Here is a 19,043-nt window from a genome sequence, read left to right as displayed (position 1 = left end):
CCTGAGGTCTTGGAAACTGCCAAGCAAAGACTCGCAGCCTTGGGTAGCTGCTTGGAAAGGTATACCAGAAAGACTGAAGCCAGGAGAATAAACCATCTAAGGTACTCTTAGTGGCAGGGAAACAATATGAGAACAACAGCCCCACCAATGCTGGAGACCTAGCAATACTGGAAGACCATGTGGGGGATGGATGCAACCTATAGCAATAATGCTCAGTGGCTAGTGGCTCTAAGAGCAGACCACAGCAACCTCCCTGGACAAGATCCAGTAACCATCATAGTAGTAGACATCTGAGAAAGGGTCTTAAGCATGAAGATTTGGACAGCACCAGGCCTTGACAGGATACACAGATACTGACTAAAGAAGCTAACTGCCCTCCATGAATCTCTGGTAGCACAAATGAACCACCTGCTAATGGATGAGACACGACGAGAATGGCTAACTGAAGGCCGGACAGTCCTGATTCCAAAGGATGCCCAGAAGGGACTGGTCCTATCCAACTACTAGCCAATAACCTGCTACATTACATGGAAGCTTCTGTCAGGCATCCATGCATGGAATGCCATAACTAGGAAGCTGGTACATACAGAAATATGTGTGTCATTTATGGTCTGAAAGTAGTGGTGAACAAAATGAGGAAGACGGCCATAGTGATAGGTGTGGCTTTGCACCTGCAAATTTTTTTATTTTTTTTTTACGTGCGCTCAGAATAGTGGCACAAAAATAACGCCATAATTTTGAGCTTTTAAAGATGAAACAAGAACTGGGTGCACAAGTTTGAATTTATTTTATTTTTCTCTAATCCACACAGGTTCAAAATTATACATACAGGCTTAAACATATACGTACACTCGGTTAAATATTTTAATAAATGACGCTGACAGTTCTATGATGACCTATGAACTTATTTTTAGTGATAATGATTGGCTACAAGTGGTAGTTTCTCTTTCCAGCATAAAAATGATTTTTTTGTTTTGTTTTAAAGCGCTTATTCTATTGACCAATGCTCAGAGTAATGGAAAAGTCCAATACTGACCATTATAAGTCAGGTGTGTGCTGGGAAACAAACCAAAATAACTGAAGTGAAAGGATGAGGTGTAACTTGCTAAGTGACATTGAACCAATTATAAGTGGGGCTGTATGTATTTATTTAAACCAGTATGTACAATTTTGTATAATCTACTGTTTGGATTAGAGAAAATCCAAAAGAAAATAAAACTTCTGTACCCAGCTCTTGGTTTTTAAAGTCATTAACGATGTGTGCTGTACAATTACTCCACTCAGGAAAAAGAACAGTTCAAAGAAATCATTAAAAGCACACCATTGATGAGTGTATGTAAACCTTTACTCCTGGCACGACATTATTTCTTTAGATGACTGCGGATTTAATAAAGAAGGTGCTTTTCATCATGTTGGCTATATGCTGTTTGTTGTGGACAACAAAATCCCAAAGATGAGTATAAGTTTTATATGTACGAATGTTTCACGTGCAAACACTGCTTCGGCTTTCCTTTGTAAACAGGCAAATAAACGGCCCACCCCTGGGTCCTACTGCTTGGGCCTCTCTTTCGCGCATGTCAAGCCACACGTGCATCTCCTGCGTGTTGTGTCGGTCGTTGTTGTGTACCCTTGCGAATTGTGTAATTTGTACACAACTACATTTGGATAAAACTCTGTGGAGGGTTAGAAACGGTCTCTAAATGGGAGGTCTTCAAAAGAAAAAGGTCGGTGTGGGTGTTCGTGTAATGTCGGGCGTTTTATTACCAAAAATCTGACTATCCCGTTAGCTAACAGCTAGCTGAAGTTTGTTTTTCTCAAACAGTAGATTCTTCTGGACGCGGATGAGCTTATGTGCCTTGTTAACACATACCGTTTGAGTTGAATATGAGCATCTTCCTATGTTTTTCAGTTTGAGAGGGGCTCTGCCACCAACTACATCACAAGAAACAGAGCTCGAAAGAAGTTGCAGCTCAGCCTCCCAGACTTCAGGTAACGTTGCAGTTAGCAATTGTACACGTGTGTGTGTGTGTGTGTGTGTGTGTGTGTGTGTGTGTGTGTGTGTGTGTGTGTGTTTGTGTTTTAAATCACGATTTAGTCATACCCCGCCGACACTGTATTAGTTTCTCGTTATTGTATAGTAACGCTTTCTGGGTGAGAAAAGGTGCGAGGGCCTATTTACGACGCAAAGTCTTTAAAACTCAGTGAGTGAGTTTGTTTATTTTTGGGGGTGCTGTGAAACTCATGCGTTTGTATTGAACAAGGTAGACAATTGTACAGGGTCAAACAAAAGTGCATTTCTTTTCGGCTCCTGGCTTTTGAGGTCACAACAGTAGATTCCAGTCCCTAGCACATCCTCCTTTCACATCAACGCTCTGCATGTCCTTCACTACATCCATGAATCTTCTCTGTGGTCTTCCTCTTTTCCACCTGCCAGGAAGCTCCTTCATCAACATCCTTTGTCCAGTAATTATCCACTGTCCCTCCTCTACACATGTCCAAACCATCCCAGCCTTGTTTCTATTTCTAACTTTGTCTCTGCTCAGTCTTAACTGTCCCTTTGATGTACTCAATTCTTACATTCCTACTGTAAATTTGAAAGTCTCAGCATCTACAGCTCTACCAGCTTGGCCTCCCATCAAAATTATACTTCACAGCACGTCTCACTACCATCTTGCAATACTTAGCTGTCATTCTTGCTGCTATCCATCTGCCACAAATCACCCCTGACTCTTATTTCCATCTTTTCCACCCTCCCTGAACTCTCTTCTTCACTTCTCTTGTGCACTGTTGATTTGGACGGTTGACCCCAGCATTAAAACGCATCTTCCTTCACTGCCTCTGCTCCTAGTTAGTGAAATGCAAAAAGTATTAATGCAGCCTCGAAAGTGAAGCAAAATTTAATTAGCACATCAGTAAAAACATTACCATCAACAAGAAAGAATGTATTGACGCCAAAGTTAGTGAGACAAAGTTATGTTAGTAGTTAGTAATGAATCTGCACCTAGTTATATTTTTTATGATCAACACTATATCCATAAATCACATCTGACATATAATGTGCATAAATTAATTTAACAAAAAATTATGAGGTGTCTTAAATTTTCAGTCAATGTGATCAGAATATTTAGCAGTGGTTGGTAATTTCAAAATAAATCCATGGCTTTGAAAGTGTTACTCTCCATGCCAATATTACTTTTTGGGGGGTTTGTTTTTTGTAAAACCAGCAATTCAAATGTAACAATATTTACATTTTCAAAAATGGACCGGTCAACTATTATTATTATTTTTCCCCTTAATAAGATTTCATTTTATAAACACCATCACGTGCCATCACAGCAACTTACTTTTCTCCAAGTTTGTTCCAAATCTTGATTTCTCAGAAAGGAGCCTTGTTGCAGGCAAATAATTTCTCTTCTCTGATTTTCAGGCGGCTTTGCATTCTCAAAGGCATATATCCTCACGAGCCAAAGCACAAGAAGAAAGTGAACAAGGGCTCTACAGCCCCAAGGACCTTCTACCTGCTCAAAGACATCCGCTTTCTGCTCCATGAGCCAATTGTTGGAAAGTTCAGAGAGTATAAGGTATATTACATAAGAAACCAGTACCTTAGTGTGCTTTACCTCTATAAAAGGATATTTAAATCACTTTGCTTGAATCAGTTTTTCCTCAGCATGTCATTGTTTTATAGTTTGATTTAAATTTGGTTGACAATCTTTTTGGTACCTGTGTTATTTTCAACATTTATTTTTGTTTTGTAGATATTTGTGCGTAAGCTTAAGAAGGCTTATGGAAAAACAGAGTGGTCTGCAGTGGAAAGACTGAGAGAGAACAAGCCGACCTATAAATTGGATCACATCATCAAAGAAAGGTGGGGTGGTTATTCTTCACACTGAACATAAGAGGGCATAGTTGATCTCTTTTTTTTTTTTTTTCTCTGCCACTATATGAATTAAATTGAAATTGTAGGGTAACAGTAGGACAGAGTCTTTAGGAGTCTGTGAGTTTTGTTTTTTTTTACAGCTTTTAATATGCAAGTTATCTTGGTTTTTTTTATTTCAAAGGTAAGATGTTTTTGTCAAAACAAAACCTCATAAATATTGCTTGTGCTTCTTTGTTTGGCAGGTATCCAACCTTCATTGATGCCCTCCGTGATATCGACGATGCCCTCTGCATGTGCTTCCTCTTCTCCACTTTTGCTCGAACAGGAAAATGTCATGTGCAGACAATCCAGCTGTGCAGACGCCTCACTGTGGAGTGGATGAACTATGTGATCGCATCACGTTCTCTCCGAAAGGTGCAAGTTCACCAGCCTGTTATTGATCTGACTCTGTGAGAGTTGGTTGACCTGTGTTCTGTAATGTGCTAAACGTTTGTCTGTTTTGATAGGTTTTCCTCTCCATCAAGGGAATATATTATCAGGCTGAGGTGATGGGACAGCTCATTACATGGGTGGTGCCATATCAATTCTCCCATGATGTAAGTGCAGTTTGGCAAATTGCAGTCAACAGGGACAGTGCTAATAATAAGCAGTCACTTTATTACTGTTGGGTTATAATGTAGGTTGCCAGGCCAACATTGTAAATAAAAAATTGTCCTTAATGTCTTGCCTGCTCATTAAGAATCAGAAAATGTGTGGCACCTATGAACAAGAAAACTGACTTTGCTGTTGGCTTTAACTTGTGAGCAGCTTATGTTTTAAAATTAGAATATACTAAAAATTATGTTGGAAGTGACTCTGATTGAACTCACACTTATAAGTGTATCACTGAAACTTGGTCAAACTGATATTTGTTTCCCTTTCAGCACCCCGTTGATGTTGATTACAGAGTAATGGCAACATTCACAGAGTTGTACACCACTCTGCTGGGCTTTGTCAGTTTCAGGCTCTACAGTTCCCTCAACTTGGTCTACCCACCAAAGGTATCGTGGACTGTAATATAAAAAAGGATTTATGATAAATTGATCATATGTAACCCGACCTGTCCTCAGTTAAGATTGCCTCTCATTTTGCAGCTGGACAGTAATGCAGAGTCAGAGCCTAAGGAAGAGAGTGAGGATGACTATGCCATGAATTCAGAAAGTTACTTAGAGGTGAGTCACTTTGTTTTAAACAGTGTAAAAGACCTCTGATGTCTTTTGTTCGTGGTGCTCATTACATTGAAAGGAGGCTTGTTGGTTATCCAGAGTGACAGAATAAATTCACTTAAACCATCCAGCATAAAGCAGCGTTGGAGTTTTGTTAAAACTATATCACCACTTCAGTGGCAGAGAGAACTTGGTCACACAATTTCTCCAATAGCAAAAGCATTGTTGATGCTTTTTGGGAAAAAACGTGTCTCAGGTGACCTCTAAAACAAGCTTTTAAAGCACAGGGTACGTTATTTTCCTGGCTTCACCAATCTGTAAAGACAATGCGTTCTGTTATTCAAGCAGGAGTCGTCTTTATTTTCCCTCAGCTTTACTGAAACATAAAACTGGGATATGTGCTAATGTGCATTTATAAAGTTTAGACTTGTACTCTGCTGAATATGATCCATATTCCTTACTAGGTTATATCCAGTGGGGTTGTCATTGGGAGCTCAGGGGGAGCTCTTTATTGAATAGTTTGCTGTACTACGCAGTGCTTCAGAGGTTCAATAACCCCCTACATGAACTCACCCACTCAGTCAGCCAATTCATTTACACTGTAGCATTAACAGGAACAGTTAAGAGTCACGTAACAATAACAGATATAAATAACACAAGTTTCCTCGCTTAAACGGCAACACATGTTCCCAAGGCATGATTGGAGATAACTAGTCACTCCCAACACGTCATGATACCACGTTCTGATTGAGGGATTAAATTAAAACGTACAGCTCTGCTATCACTTCTGACATAAACGAAGACAGAAAACTAAACAGCAGTGGCTTTGTAGGGTTGCTGAAGTTGGGCTAGCTGTAGGGCTGGGTGCTATATCGAGTTTTTTTTATTTATTTTTTTAAAATATCGATATATTTTTATACGAGATATAAGATGTGACAATATCCTTTATATCAATATAGTCTATGTTTCGTAATAATTATACTTGTGGAGACGCAGGTTTGCCTCTCTTGCGTCCACTTTTGTCTCTACGCAACGTTACTCGGCCTCGCCTCGCCTCTCTCCTTCACTGAACTCTACTCCCCCTCCCCCATCGCTTCACCTGCAGGCAACGACAAGATGGACATGGCAAATCTCCATTAACGAGTTACCACGCATCGCCCCACGCGTGGGGCTGCACGGCGTCAACGTGTTAGCGAGCTAACCGTGCTAACAAGCTAACCACGCTAACGCCTAAAATCCTTTCATTTTCTCAAAAGTTGACAGCCCGCCTTATGTATGAATTCTGGTTGTGTTTGATGACCGCAAACCGATTTTATGTGGTACACAGCGCTCAGCAATCTGTCAAAAAATGTTTTAGTATGACTTTGGTAGAGCTACGGAGCTGCACCGATTGATGGATTGTCGGAGCATTACGGCTACCGTAGTCTGGAGCCTTGCGGAGTAATACGTACTGTGCTTCAACGTAGTATAGACCCTGTGCACGAGAAAATGCTAACTTCCTGGTTTGAGACCGGATGTAGGGTTGTGAATTTCCGGTAGCTTTACTTTGCGGTCAATCGCTACTGCGAAGATATACTCCAAAATCATGTCCAAAACTCGAAAACGGAAAGATTGCGTTAAGTTACAAAGAGGAGAAGGTGGGAACACTCACCACTGTTGTGTCATAAAAAAAATCGAATGATCAGTTTTGACGTTTAAAGAGTTTAGATCGATCAGTTGTTTACATCACTCAACACAAGCAGAACTGCATTACTGCATGCAGAAGACACATCGTCCACATTCAGAAGCACATCTCTGTATAGTGACTGGTCTTATGATTTAATAGGCAAATGTTCAGCATTCAAACTACAGGTGAAGAATAGTCAAACCAGATGTTTCCCCGTTATGTCGATATCAGCTAGTCAAGTACACACCCACACAGCATGTTAACAAACCGTGAAAAAAGCCACACAAAAAATGAATGATTGCTGGTAAGGGTTTCTATACATTACTATTTACGAAGGGTATGTTGTGACTTACCTTCAAAATTACAGTGGTCCCTCGTTATAACGCGGTTCACCTTTCACCTCGCTGTTTCACAGATTTTTGTAGTGCAAGTTTGCATGCTTTTTTTTTTGTTTTTTGTTTTTTAACATCACATTGTGTCCTGCATCCTGATCGCTGCAGACGATCTCCTCTGTGACGTCTCTCCTGTACAGTACAGAATTGCTGCATCGATCGCTAGCAGTGTGACTCTGAAGTGCAGTGCTGTATGCCCACGATGTCGACAAAACGTTTTGCACCGTCAAAAAATAAAATTTGCTACTTGATTTCACCTATCGCTGGTTATTTTCAGAACATAACACCCGCGATAAACGAGGGACAGCTGAGAAATATAACATTTGAATCCCTTTGCTCTTTTGCTCTGAGGCACGGGGGGAAAAATATCGTCAAGTCAATGAACATCATTTACAGATATATTGGGTAAATGCCCAAGACATCTATAGCAATGTAAATCGCTGCTTGATTCATTCATTTGCTTAACTTGTTTTGGACCGTAAACAAGGCGCGAATAGGACACCGGAAACAAAGCTCCCCACAGGAAGTAGCATATGCTAACGTGCACATAGTCTTTTACTGTATTGTGTGTATAAGGACCATAAATGGCATGAAGCGGATTTCAAACTCAAGGCTGTCAGTCATGCAGTAGAAGTTGGGAACAGAGCAGCTGCGAAATCTGTCTCTTTGTTATTATGCTCAGCATCTTTTAGTTTACATTTTGACTGCACAATTGTGAGCTTTTTGTTATGCACAACAACAACATTGTTTTCTTTTATTTATCAAGCATTATTATTTAATAATGTATTTATTTATTTTTGAGTAATTTTTTAATGTACATATATGCTGTATGTTAACAAAAGTGCCTGTGTAACATCTGGGACACAGCTTTGACTAACAACTCTCTTTTCTTACTTTATGACTTTAAAAAAAAATATTGAGATATATATCGTATATCGCCATCCAGCTAAAAAATATCGAGATATGAATTTGGGGTCATATTGCCCAGTCCTAGCTAGCTGGTATATAATGATGTACTATGTGGTGGCCAGCTACACAGCTATGTTTAGCATAATATAAACACAGTGAAGCTGGAGGATGAATGCTAACATTTTCCCACTCACTACAAGCTAATGTGAGGGTTCCTGATGGTTAGGGACAAATGTAACCGCACGGCAGGATGCTGTAAACCAGGGGTCCCCACTCCCAGTCCGTGAGGGCCGGTGTCCCTGCAGGTTTTAGATCTCACCCTGGGTCAACACACCTGAATCACATGATTAGTTCTTTACCAGGCTTCTGGAGAACTTCAAGACATGTTGAGAAGGTAATTTATCCATTTAAATCAGCTGTGTTGGATCAAGGACACATGTCCTTCAGGGACACTGGTCCTCGTTGACTGGGATTGGGGACCCCTGCTGTAAACGGACCAAACTTCAGTCAGGAGAACAACTGAGATAATCCATCCACAATGCGAGGTTAGTCATTAATATATTGCTGCATGGGCTCGACTGTAGTTACATCGTAAGGTTATAAAAACTGGGCTTTAAAATGACTAGTGGTAATAAAAACCGAGACAGGCGGACGGTGATCACTGACTTTTTTAGGGGCTTGTTCAAATGAAATTGAATAAAATACAAAGCAGTAAAACATGTTAAAAACCCAATAGCCTTAATAAACGCAGAGTACCCAGAAGCAGGGTTCATGCGGCATCACTTAAAGATTGGATACCCTACCTGCTGTGAATGTTTTAATGCAGTACAGTTGTTGTTATTATTATCACTTGTCACATTCTGTTTGTGACAGTTAAAATAAATAACATTCATATAAGAAATTAAATTGTTTCGTGTAAACTGTATATGGTGTTAAGTAGGCCTATACTACTGTACTTTAATGTCAGTCATAGGGGTGGTACTTCAAGAGCCATATATTTTATGAGGTGGTACTTGTTGTGAAAAGTTTGAGAACCACTGCGTTTCGCCTGGGTTGGACCTCCTTTTTGCTTCAGAGTTGCCTGCATTTTTTGTGCCATAGATTGAACAAGGTGGTGGAAACATTCCTCAGAGATTTTAGTGCATTTGTCTGCTGCTCAGACCTGGTGCAAATCTCCCGAACCACCACATCCCAGTGGAGCTCTATTGGATTGAGATCTGCTGACTTTTATAAGCTATTTAAGTGCAGTGAACTCATGGTCATGCTCAGGTTGAAAACAGTTTTAGATGATCTGAGCTTTGTTTCATGGTGTGTTATCCTGGTGCAAGCAACCATCAGAAGATTGTTACACTGGTCATAAAGGGATGGGCATGGTCAGCAGCAATAATTGGGTAGGTTGTGGGGTTTAAATGATGACCAGTTAGAGCTGGGCGATATAAGATTTTTTTTCATATCACAATATGTTTTTTTTCATTTCAGGCGATAACGATATATATCACGATATAAGCCAAATAACTATATTTGTAAGATTTAAATGTGCCGTTGCTCACAAGTAAAATGTGAAATAATCAGCAGCTTGTTTTGATTTAAATATTTATTTCCCATAATAAGTTCAACAGGGTAGATGTACTTAAGGAACATGAGACTTTTTCAGATAAATAAAGGCAAATATTGCAAACTACACAAAAGGCAGCCGCTAAAGCGTTTAAGTTTCAAAATAGAACAAACAAAACAGACTACTAAATTGTCAATTCCACTTAGAAACAAAATATTAATTCTAAAAATAAATCTTAGTTTGTTTTACAGAAGAACAGACAAAATTGACTAACAGCTTAGATTTTCAAACAGTTTTAACAGTTACTTTAGTCTGACAAAAGCCGAATGACGAATTAGCGCTTTCAGTCAGAGGTTGAGCATACACCGGTTTATTGTATTTCCAAACTTGCTTTCAGCACAATTTACAGTGCACGCTACTCTGTTTTTTGTCAGACTTGAAATAGCCGAAATACCTCCACACTACGGAACTTCTATGTCTCTTCCGTTCGACAATCTCTCCGGCATTGGAACCATCATCTGTTTTCTCTTCGGTAACCTTTGGTCACGCTCTCGGTTTTTCTCTAGTCAGCACACTCATTTCCTCCATTACCCGGGCAGCACGGCGGCTGGCTGCTTCCCAAACAAATACACATGTACGGCTGCACGATCTGATATGTGCGGCTTGGCACTTGTGCTGTACGTAACAAGTCACGTGACGTGACGCTGCGGCTGTGATTGGTATTTGCATAAATAAACAGTTGAACAGGTGTCTGTAATAAAGTGACTCGTAAGTGTATTAATTTAACTTACACATACAGTACACTTAACATGAGGTCTTGCCCTATATCATTTCAGACACTTTAATTAGAGCTCAACATGTAGTCTACCTAAAAGCATTCAGTATGCTAATAGAGAAATTGTGTAAACTCATGTTTTTAAAGAAACAAGCCTCATATGCTTAAATTAAACTGTTGACCAAACTAACTAAATCTATTAAGTACGCACACATTGAGGTGTAAATGCTAACACTTGTGCTTACCTTGTTTTTGATTTTGCAGAAACTGTCAGCTCTGAGTGCCAGTCTGGCACGCGTGGTTTCTTCTGCAGAGGAGGAGGAGGCTCAACTGGACCAGTTTCCCAGTGAAGGGGTAAGAAAGCTAACTTGCAAAACATGACACATCACATGTATCTTTTGATTTACTCAGGCAAGGCATAACTATTTGTTATTGAGAAATATAATCAAAACACACAGATCACCACTTCATGCATAATGCCTCGTATAAATCTATGGATATGTGTGCATGAAACTCTACTTTTGTCCATGACGCGCTTATCATCAGGGTCATGCTTCACATGACAACCAAAATAGTTCCAAACACCAGATCTGAATGAGGATGGGGGAGGTTCAATTTGCCATGGTGCAACGAGCTTAACTTCTGTCTTGCTAGCTTGCGCTTGCTCAGTGGATCTGCGCTCGACAGTGCAGCCTAGGCGGAGTAGTCAAATGCAGATCCACTGAACGCTCAACACAGACAGCATCGTCAGAAGAAAAGTTGATAAAATAAATTTTGTATTGTTCGATACATATGCGTACCGAATCAAAAGCACTGTATCGAACGGTTCAATATCGATACGAGTATTGCTGCACTCCTATAAAAAAGCTCTATATATATATATATATATTTATTTGTTTATTTTTTTTTCATGTGTACGTGTGTGTGCATGTACATGTCTATACTTACAGGTACTTATAGATATGTTACTTACATAGGGATAGTAGTAGTAGAATAGTTGAATTTATAACTTGCATATTTCCACAACCCTCTATCCATAACACATACTGTGTATGAGTATACATAGAACCTCAGCTACCGTTGTATAATAACGCACAAATCCCCCCCCCCCCCCCCCCCCCCCGCCCTCCGATCAATAAAGTCTTATCTTATCATATCTTATCTTAGAAAATACTTTCATTCTTTCTTTTTGCTCTAATTGGTCTCTAAGGTTAAACATTAATGGTTACATCATATGATATTTTGAAGGTGTGATACAAGGGATTTACAGCTTTGTTTGGTTGCTACTGACGATATGTTTCTCATCCTGGGAAGCTTGTTGTCACTGACTGGTTTGAAGTTAACAATTGTTTTTGTCAATTCATTCTGCTTTTTTTTTTTTTATATATATATAATTATAGGTAGTAGTAGTAGGTAGGGATGGGTATCGAAAACCGGTTCTTGTTGAGAACCGGTTCCCAGTGTTTCAATTCCTTGGAATTGTTTGCCATTTTTGCAAACGATTCCCTTATCGATTCCAGTCGCCCCGAATGACGTCACCACGTTGCGGAGCGTCATTTACCTGGCAGGAAACACGGCGCCTAAGCGGCTCAAAAGTTTGGTTTTGCTTTACGAGAATGGATGACAACAGGGCAACTTGCAATACTTGCAAAGTAGATATTTCATTTAAGGGAGGAAACACTACAAATATACAAAAGCATTTGCTCACAAAACACACGATGACCTTAAATGAATGTCGTGTTTTTAATTCCGCTCCGGACTCGTGAATCTCAACCCAGCAGCAGCGGTAGCGTTTGCACGTCCTCTCCCGTTAATGCGGCAGGTAAATAATCAACTAACAGTGCATATTATGTTAGCGCGATCTGCCTTATTACAAAACCTGCCATTACTGTGCATTTAGATGACCATGATGAGAGAGACAGACAGAGTCTGGCTCAGATGCTGGCAGTTCTCACTGCAGTCTACTGTTAGCGTCTCCTTTCAGGCTAGGATAGACGAATGTCACCGAGCAGTGACTAAGTTTGTGGTCAAAGGTTTGCACCCATTTGCCACAGCAGATGATTTTCGGTAAGTGAATGTGTTTAATTGTAGCCAGGGACATTACTGGATATTCTTGTGTAATTGCTACAGAATAATTGATGTTATACTTTGTTATTGCTACAGAAAAATATTTATTTTATTATTTTACATTTACAATTTTTTTTCCTGGGGACCCTGTGACACCCCATTGAAGAGCCGGAGGCTGTGGATCTGTTAAGATCTCACTGTTGGGTTTGTAAGGCCATGTTACTCCTAAATTTCTATCTTGTTCAAAGAGAAGATATAAAACAAAGTTCTAAGCTATTAGACCTTAGTGTTCTCTTTTTTTAAAAAGAATCGATAAGAGAATCGATAAAGAATCGAATCGTTAAACAGAATCGAAAATGGAATCGGAATCGTGAAAATCTTATCAATACCCATCCCTGGTAGTAGGTAGTTCAAACTCTGCTTTAATTTATTTATTTAAATTTTCTGTTTTGTGTGTAAAAATACAATCTGTTATTCTAAAGTTTTCAAGTCAACTCACCTGAATGATCTTTCAACATTACAGCTTTCAGACTAAAGTGCTTTATTAACCCTTTAAGACCTACCATAGAGCCAAGTTTGCCAGAGCTTATCTTTATATTTTTACATGCTGTAGAGCCATTTTTGGGATTGTTTCAAGTTGCTATACGTCAATACAACCGTTATAGCCCAAATTTTTTATAATATATATGCATTAAGTGCATAGTAACTACATAAATTGCAAAAAATGTGCAATAAACTACAAAATGAAAATCATTATGGGTTTTTTTTAACATATATTTCTAGTTAGGGAAATTTAAGAAGTTTATCCCTCACAACTAAATACACAAAAGTTGCACAAAATAGTTTCCAACCACAGGAAATTTATTTTGAGTGTCTTCATAGTTTTTTGGGGGTTTTTTTGTTTTGTTTTTTTGTTTTTTTAGATACACCAATTTTTATATACTGCTGGAAAAACGAAAATAAATGCAATGCAAATTTACCCCCCAAAAAAACCAGCATGTGCATCAAAATAAACTATTTCCAGCAGTGTAATTTTTGTTCTAAGCATCCCAGAAACGATACGGAAAAGTCAAACATGACTTTTAAAAATAAGGCCCTGAAAGTAAAAAACAAACAAACTACATTTTCTGCGAAAATGACGTCACTTCCGGTTTCGGGCAGGTAATGGCGGACATGCGATAGTTCATGCTGACGTCTATTCCAACATAGGAAGTGTTATGAACAGCTGATCGGATCAGTAAAACATGTTTCTGGAATATTATGTTGTTGTTGCTGCAAATGCTTTTTATTCAATTTATTTTCAAAGCTATATGTGGAAGGAAACCGTGTCATAGGACAAGCTGAATGCATAAGATGCAAGTACAACTCCTCCGGTTTCATATGCAAAAAAATGATTGCGCTAGCTTATGTGATTTCAGTTCTACAGGAATTTAAAAATAGCTGCGCAAAACAGAGCGTGCCCGCTCCGACCAGTCTTAAGGGGTTAAGGCATTAACAGATCAACTGTGGAAACTGTGGCTGATCTCATAGATATGTCTTCTTTTCAAACTTTTTACATGCCTGATGAGCACATCTTTTTATTTAACTTTTTTGTTGGACTATTTCTCTTCTGCTGTGCAGTTAGGTTGAAAAATGTTAGTGCTTCTGAGACATTAGCTTTACTACAAAGCAGGGAACTTCAGGACTTAATTGTTACTTAGACATGAGGTGTAACTTCCTGGTGTATTAATTTTACCTGAGCTTTGGAATCTTATCCGGTCTATTCCTGTGTGTTCTGAGAACGTATCAGATAAGATCTGCACATTATTAAAGCGGCCTACTAACCTGTCACTTTTCCTGGAAAGTTACACCCATTGGTCCTTTGGGGCTTGGTGTTTTGTTTTGTTTTTTTTGTTTTTTTTTTTATTTTAGAGACAATCTAAATCCTCTTTTTTTTCCCTGATGAGTCTTGATCACAGACATATAATCTCAGAGGAAGGAACTGTAATCCCTTGATGAGTGGTTTTCTGCTGGCTGCATAAAATTTCAAAGATGTTTGTTGGTTCATTTATGATACTGTAGCTGTAGTCTATAGTTAGAAAGTTGGTGCACAAGCAGTGATGGTATTACTCTCTAGTCGGAGTCAGTGAGGCTGTGGTAATCCGTGAGGACGCCCCTTTCAAGCCAATGACACGAATTTAACTTGGAACAGATGGTATTGCTTTTATGTGGTTAGTGTTCAGGCTGAGCAGAATAAAGGAACCTGTACTTCCTATTGATGAAGTACAGGTTGCACTGTTGTTCACAAAGACCAGCTCCGTCTACAAGATGCTCTAGTTCCTTTGCTTCCAGAGTGGAGCATCTCACTGGGGCTTGCCCACTGGCTAGGTTAATATTTGAAGGTGTGTCAGGGTCCCATAGACTTTATTCCTGGGTTGTCAGGAGTAAGGTCACAATGCATCTACCCATCTACCCTTCAAGATATAGGTGTAGTATGCTCAAGGTCTTTTGTGGGTGAAAAAGCCAATTCAATTCTCCTAACCTGGAATTAGTGAGCAAACTGGCTGCAAACTTCCATGGTTGCATTTCAGAGCTGGGGGGTCCGCGGGGATGCAACATAAACTGCATTCCTTTAAAATCAGCCTCTGCCATCCATGATTCTAAGTAGACCCAAGGGCAAGCTGTCGTAGATTACTGCTTATCAGTGGCATCTGATTGGTGATTTTAGGATAACACAGTGCATCTCACCACTAGGACTTTGTCTGTTAGTTGTGGACCATTGAACTCCATTTGTTACTGGCACATGGCAAGTCAGGTCATCCACTCCATATGCATGCAATTAGTGTTGCCACCCATATGAATAGGCAGTGGTGCTGTGTGCCACATCTTCAGGCAAGCAAAGCCATGTCTAGGCTCTGAAGGAGCTGGTTATGGAGATGTTAATGTTTTTGCTGTCTTAAGATAGCCAGTCAGCAGAGGCATAGCAGTAGCTTGGTAATACTGCAAGCAACAAACACCACAAGCTAAGCTAGTGGAAAAAGATGCAAGAAAATCAGAATACTTAAATAATCCCTAAGGAAATTATGTGATGAAGCCTGCACTATAAAGTACTTTAAAGCTGGTTATCCAACATCTGAGTAGTCGTTTCTATTAGACTTCAATGCATGCATAGTCAGTGTGATATAAACTGTCACAACACAACAGTTTCTGCTTTGAGCCTTGATTATTTAATTAAATGTCACATGTTTTTATTGGTTTTAAATTACTTTTCATATGTTAAATTTCAGTCTTCAGACAGGTCTGGGATTGGTCATCAGATGCCACCAACAACTGTTTTATGTATAAGTGCATCAGCTCCAGCTGAGATAACAAAGAGTCTACTAATCACCATTGCTGACCAATTTAACACCGGTTCAGACAGTTTGTTGAACCTGACTGTGATTCTTTAGTTAAATCTGAGCAGCTTAAATTCAGAGATAAGTAAATGTATTAATTGTCGAGTTGTACTTTTTACATAGCTTTTTTACATTTGCGTTTTGAAATTCTTTTAGGGTTGTTATCCCAATAAATCTAGCTGCACTTGCTCTGTCATGGATCAGACACCATAATACATCAACAAGTTGGAAGTTGTTTAAAAAAAATAATCATCTTTTAGTTGTTGGCTTGTTTTTAAAGCAATGACTTTAAACTTTTCTGATTTCATTGTAAATAGAAATTCCCTGAAGAATAATTAATGTTTTCCCTTTATTTCTTTGCTACAGGAGGACATGGAGAAGATGGAGGCTAGGGAAAAGGAACTGAAACAGCAAGAAGCTCAGAAGAAGCTTTTTGAGGGACTTAAGTTTTACCTCAACAGAGAAGTTCCCAGAGAGTCTCTGGCATTCGTCATCAGGTGAGCGAGAGATGCTACAGTGAAGCAAAGAAACGTCCACGGAAGCCTGAAGCTGACTTTTTCACTTTTGTGTATTTCTGTTGCCTTTCAGGTGTTTTGGAGGTCAGGTATCCTGGGACACGTCTGTGTGCATTGGTAGCACATACGATGTGACAGATGAGACCATCACCCATCAAATTATTGACAGGCCCAGTGTTGGCAAACAGTATATCAACAGGTAGAGAAATGCTGTGCTTTTCATCCTGTATGGGAAGGCTTTTTTTTTCTTATAGAGGTATTTGATTTTGTCATAGAATTCTTAATCCTAGAGACAGGAAGTGTGTCATTCATGTACATTACCCACTTTTACAATGACTCCTTTCACTGGAATATTTCCCATCCCATCCCCCCACCCCCTGATCCTGCAGCAGAAAAAAATCCTCACCAAAGAGCAAGATTATATTCTCATTATTACATAGTAGACGCATGAAAATATGCACTTATTTGCCATCATAACAGATGATTTTCAAAACCTTTGCTTGTTTTAGATACTACATCCAACCCCAGTGGCTATACGACTGTGTCAATGCCAAAATGCTCTTGCCTGTGGAGGATTATTTCCTTGGGGTGACTCTACCCCCTCACCTGTCTCCGTTTGTGGAGGAGAAGGAAGGTGACTATGTGCCTCCAGAGAAACTGAAGATGATGGCCTTACAGCGAGGAGAAAAATCAGGTGTGGTTCAGTTGTATCTCAGTGTGTATGCAGGTCACGTCCACAATTCACTAACTTTTTCCCTCTGATCCTAGTTTTAAAAACAACAAACAAAAAATACTTTCAGATCTGAATGAACAACAGATGCATAGGAGGGAAAATTATAAGATAACCATAACCTCTAACCATGGTCTCTTGTCATTATTTTGTTACATCATAAAATTATGAGTATTGTACATAATCGAGTAGTTAAGCCAACTTTATTTATAAAGAACAACCACTGAGCAAAGTGTTGGACGTAGGAAGAAAAACACTTGAATTAAACTTTTTTTAAAGAGCCCTGTTTAATGTGAAATGGGAGCAAATTCCACAATTTGGGAGCGTATAACACCAAAGTCCTGTCCCCTGTGAGCCTGCACTGTGTCCTCGGCATATACAAGGAGTTGGTCAGCTGATCTGAGCGACTAGGAAAGTGGAGTGCAAGTGCAGCAGCTCAGAGAGGTTGTTTGGAGCGAGGCCATGTAACAACCTGAAAACAGATAAAAGAATTTTTAAAATGTCATGTGGAGAGTTAAATAGACATTCACGGCCTTTCTTCATCTGAATGGATGTAATTGATATTTGTGATTGATTTAAAAAGTTTAATGATTTGCTTCCTTTTTTGGGTTGTTTTGGAGACTTTAACACAAAACTGTTCTGATGGTCTGATTATGTGATTAATTACTGCCAGCATTCCTTAATTGGATGAATACATTTTTCCTGGTGGCCGGATCGAAATGTTGTGATTTACTAAAAGAACTGTAAGCGAGACAGCTTGTGGAGGTTATAGTTTATCTGATCAGAGTCCTAAAAAGCCACTTTGGCATCACACAGTAATGAGAATAAAAGATGAATATTCACAGCGTGAATATTTAATATAGGCACACAGGATTCAAATGTCAGCAGCACTAATTTTAAATAATTTATTTTTCTTCCTTTTATAGGCAATGAACAAGAGGAGGAGGAGGAAGAAGAAGAGGAGGAGGAAGGAGAACAAGAAGAGGAAGAAGAACAAGAAGAGGATGACAATGGTGATGAAGAGGATGATGAAGAGGAAGTAGCAGAAGAGAAAAACCTTAAGAAAATGGAAGAACAAAGATCCCAGGGCAAGGTGATATGTCAGATCCTGTTTTCTTTGTCATTGTGATTTTATTTTTTAGTAATCTTTTGGAATCTTTATTGACTCGTCTCGTTGCCTTTTAGTCTCTACATGTCAAAGTGACACCTGGAAAGCTGAAGGTAGAAAATAAGGCACGCTTGGAGCAGGAGGAGAAAGCAGAGGAGAAGCGTCTGGCCATCATGATGATGAAGAAAAAGGAAAAGTACCTCTATGACAAAATCATGTTTGGAAAGAAAAGAAAAGTCCGTGAGGTGCGTACATTGCCGCTTTGCTAAGAATATTTGTTCAACCTAAAAGCTTTAACATTGAATATTTTAGTGTTGATACTGAGCATTTTATCTCAGGCCACAGTATTTACCAGTATTATGTAGCCGCTGCGGAGAGAACGGCGCAGCCCAGCGTTGACCCCCGCTGAGTTCACTGAGCTTAAAAATGGTTGCGTAACAGGTGTTGAGTATCTTCCATTAATTGGGCTCCTTCTCTTTTTACAGGCTAACAAGCTTGCTGCCAAGAGGAAGGCTCACGATGATGCAGAAAAAGCAAAAAAGAAAAAGGCCCGAAAATAACTGGTGCCTTCTTCAGACTGACTTTCTTTCTCTACCATATAAAACCTGAAAGTGTAGTAGAGCTCTGCGTGCTACATGCACTCTAATGACCTCTGCAGAACTTCAAACAGCGCAGGTTGTCACAAATGCTAGTTGTGTGATTATTATTGTAAAAGTAACTGTTTGATCTGTGTTCCACTTTTCTGTATTGTACAATACAACTTCCTTTTTATTTTAAAATCTGTAACCGAAACATTTTACAGTTAAACGGACTGAATTAAACCTGTTACTTGTGATATTGCATCTCTAAGAAGAAATGATTCTCTTA

General features: G+C 39.3%; 1 protein-coding gene across 1 annotated transcript; it reads left to right on the top strand.

Annotated features, from left to right (window-relative positions):
* Positions 1–1,563: 1,563 nt before the first annotated feature.
* On the top strand, positions 1,564–19,011 carry pes1 (pescadillo ribosomal biogenesis factor 1). The gene is made up of 15 exons (XM_006784214.3): positions 1,564–1,724; positions 1,910–1,989; positions 3,428–3,581; positions 3,759–3,868; positions 4,123–4,294; positions 4,387–4,476; positions 4,804–4,920; positions 5,014–5,091; positions 10,647–10,736; positions 16,190–16,320; positions 16,412–16,537; positions 16,848–17,032; positions 17,995–18,161; positions 18,254–18,421; positions 18,662–19,011. The coding sequence occupies exons 1-15, from the start codon at positions 1,701–1,703 to the stop codon at positions 18,734–18,736; spliced, it is 1,767 nt and encodes a 588-aa protein (XP_006784277.2). The 5' UTR covers positions 1,564–1,700; the 3' UTR covers positions 18,737–19,011.
* The last annotated feature ends 32 nt before the right edge of the window (positions 19,012–19,043 follow it).

This window comes from Neolamprologus brichardi, chromosome 12, assembly GCF_056152115.1.
Source record: "Neolamprologus brichardi isolate AB-2024 chromosome 12, ASM5615211v1, whole genome shotgun sequence".
Taxonomy (NCBI): Eukaryota; Metazoa; Chordata; class Actinopteri; order Cichliformes; family Cichlidae; genus Neolamprologus; species Neolamprologus brichardi.
The sequence above is the reverse complement of the archived record's forward strand: the minus strand, read 5'-3'. Positions and strand labels throughout refer to the sequence as shown.

Bases quoted from the DNA above. Each gene is read 5' to 3' on its own strand.
- pes1 (XM_006784214.3), top strand. From the start codon at position 1,701: ATGGGAGGTCTTCAAAAGAAAAAG. The intron at 1,990-3,427 runs GTAACGTTGCAG...TCTGATTTTCAG, and splicing joins CTCAGCCTCCCAGACTTCAG to GCGGCTTTGCATTCTCAAAG. The intron at 10,737-16,189 runs GTAAGAAAGCTA...TCTTTGCTACAG, and splicing joins ACCAGTTTCCCAGTGAAGGG to GAGGACATGGAGAAGATGGA.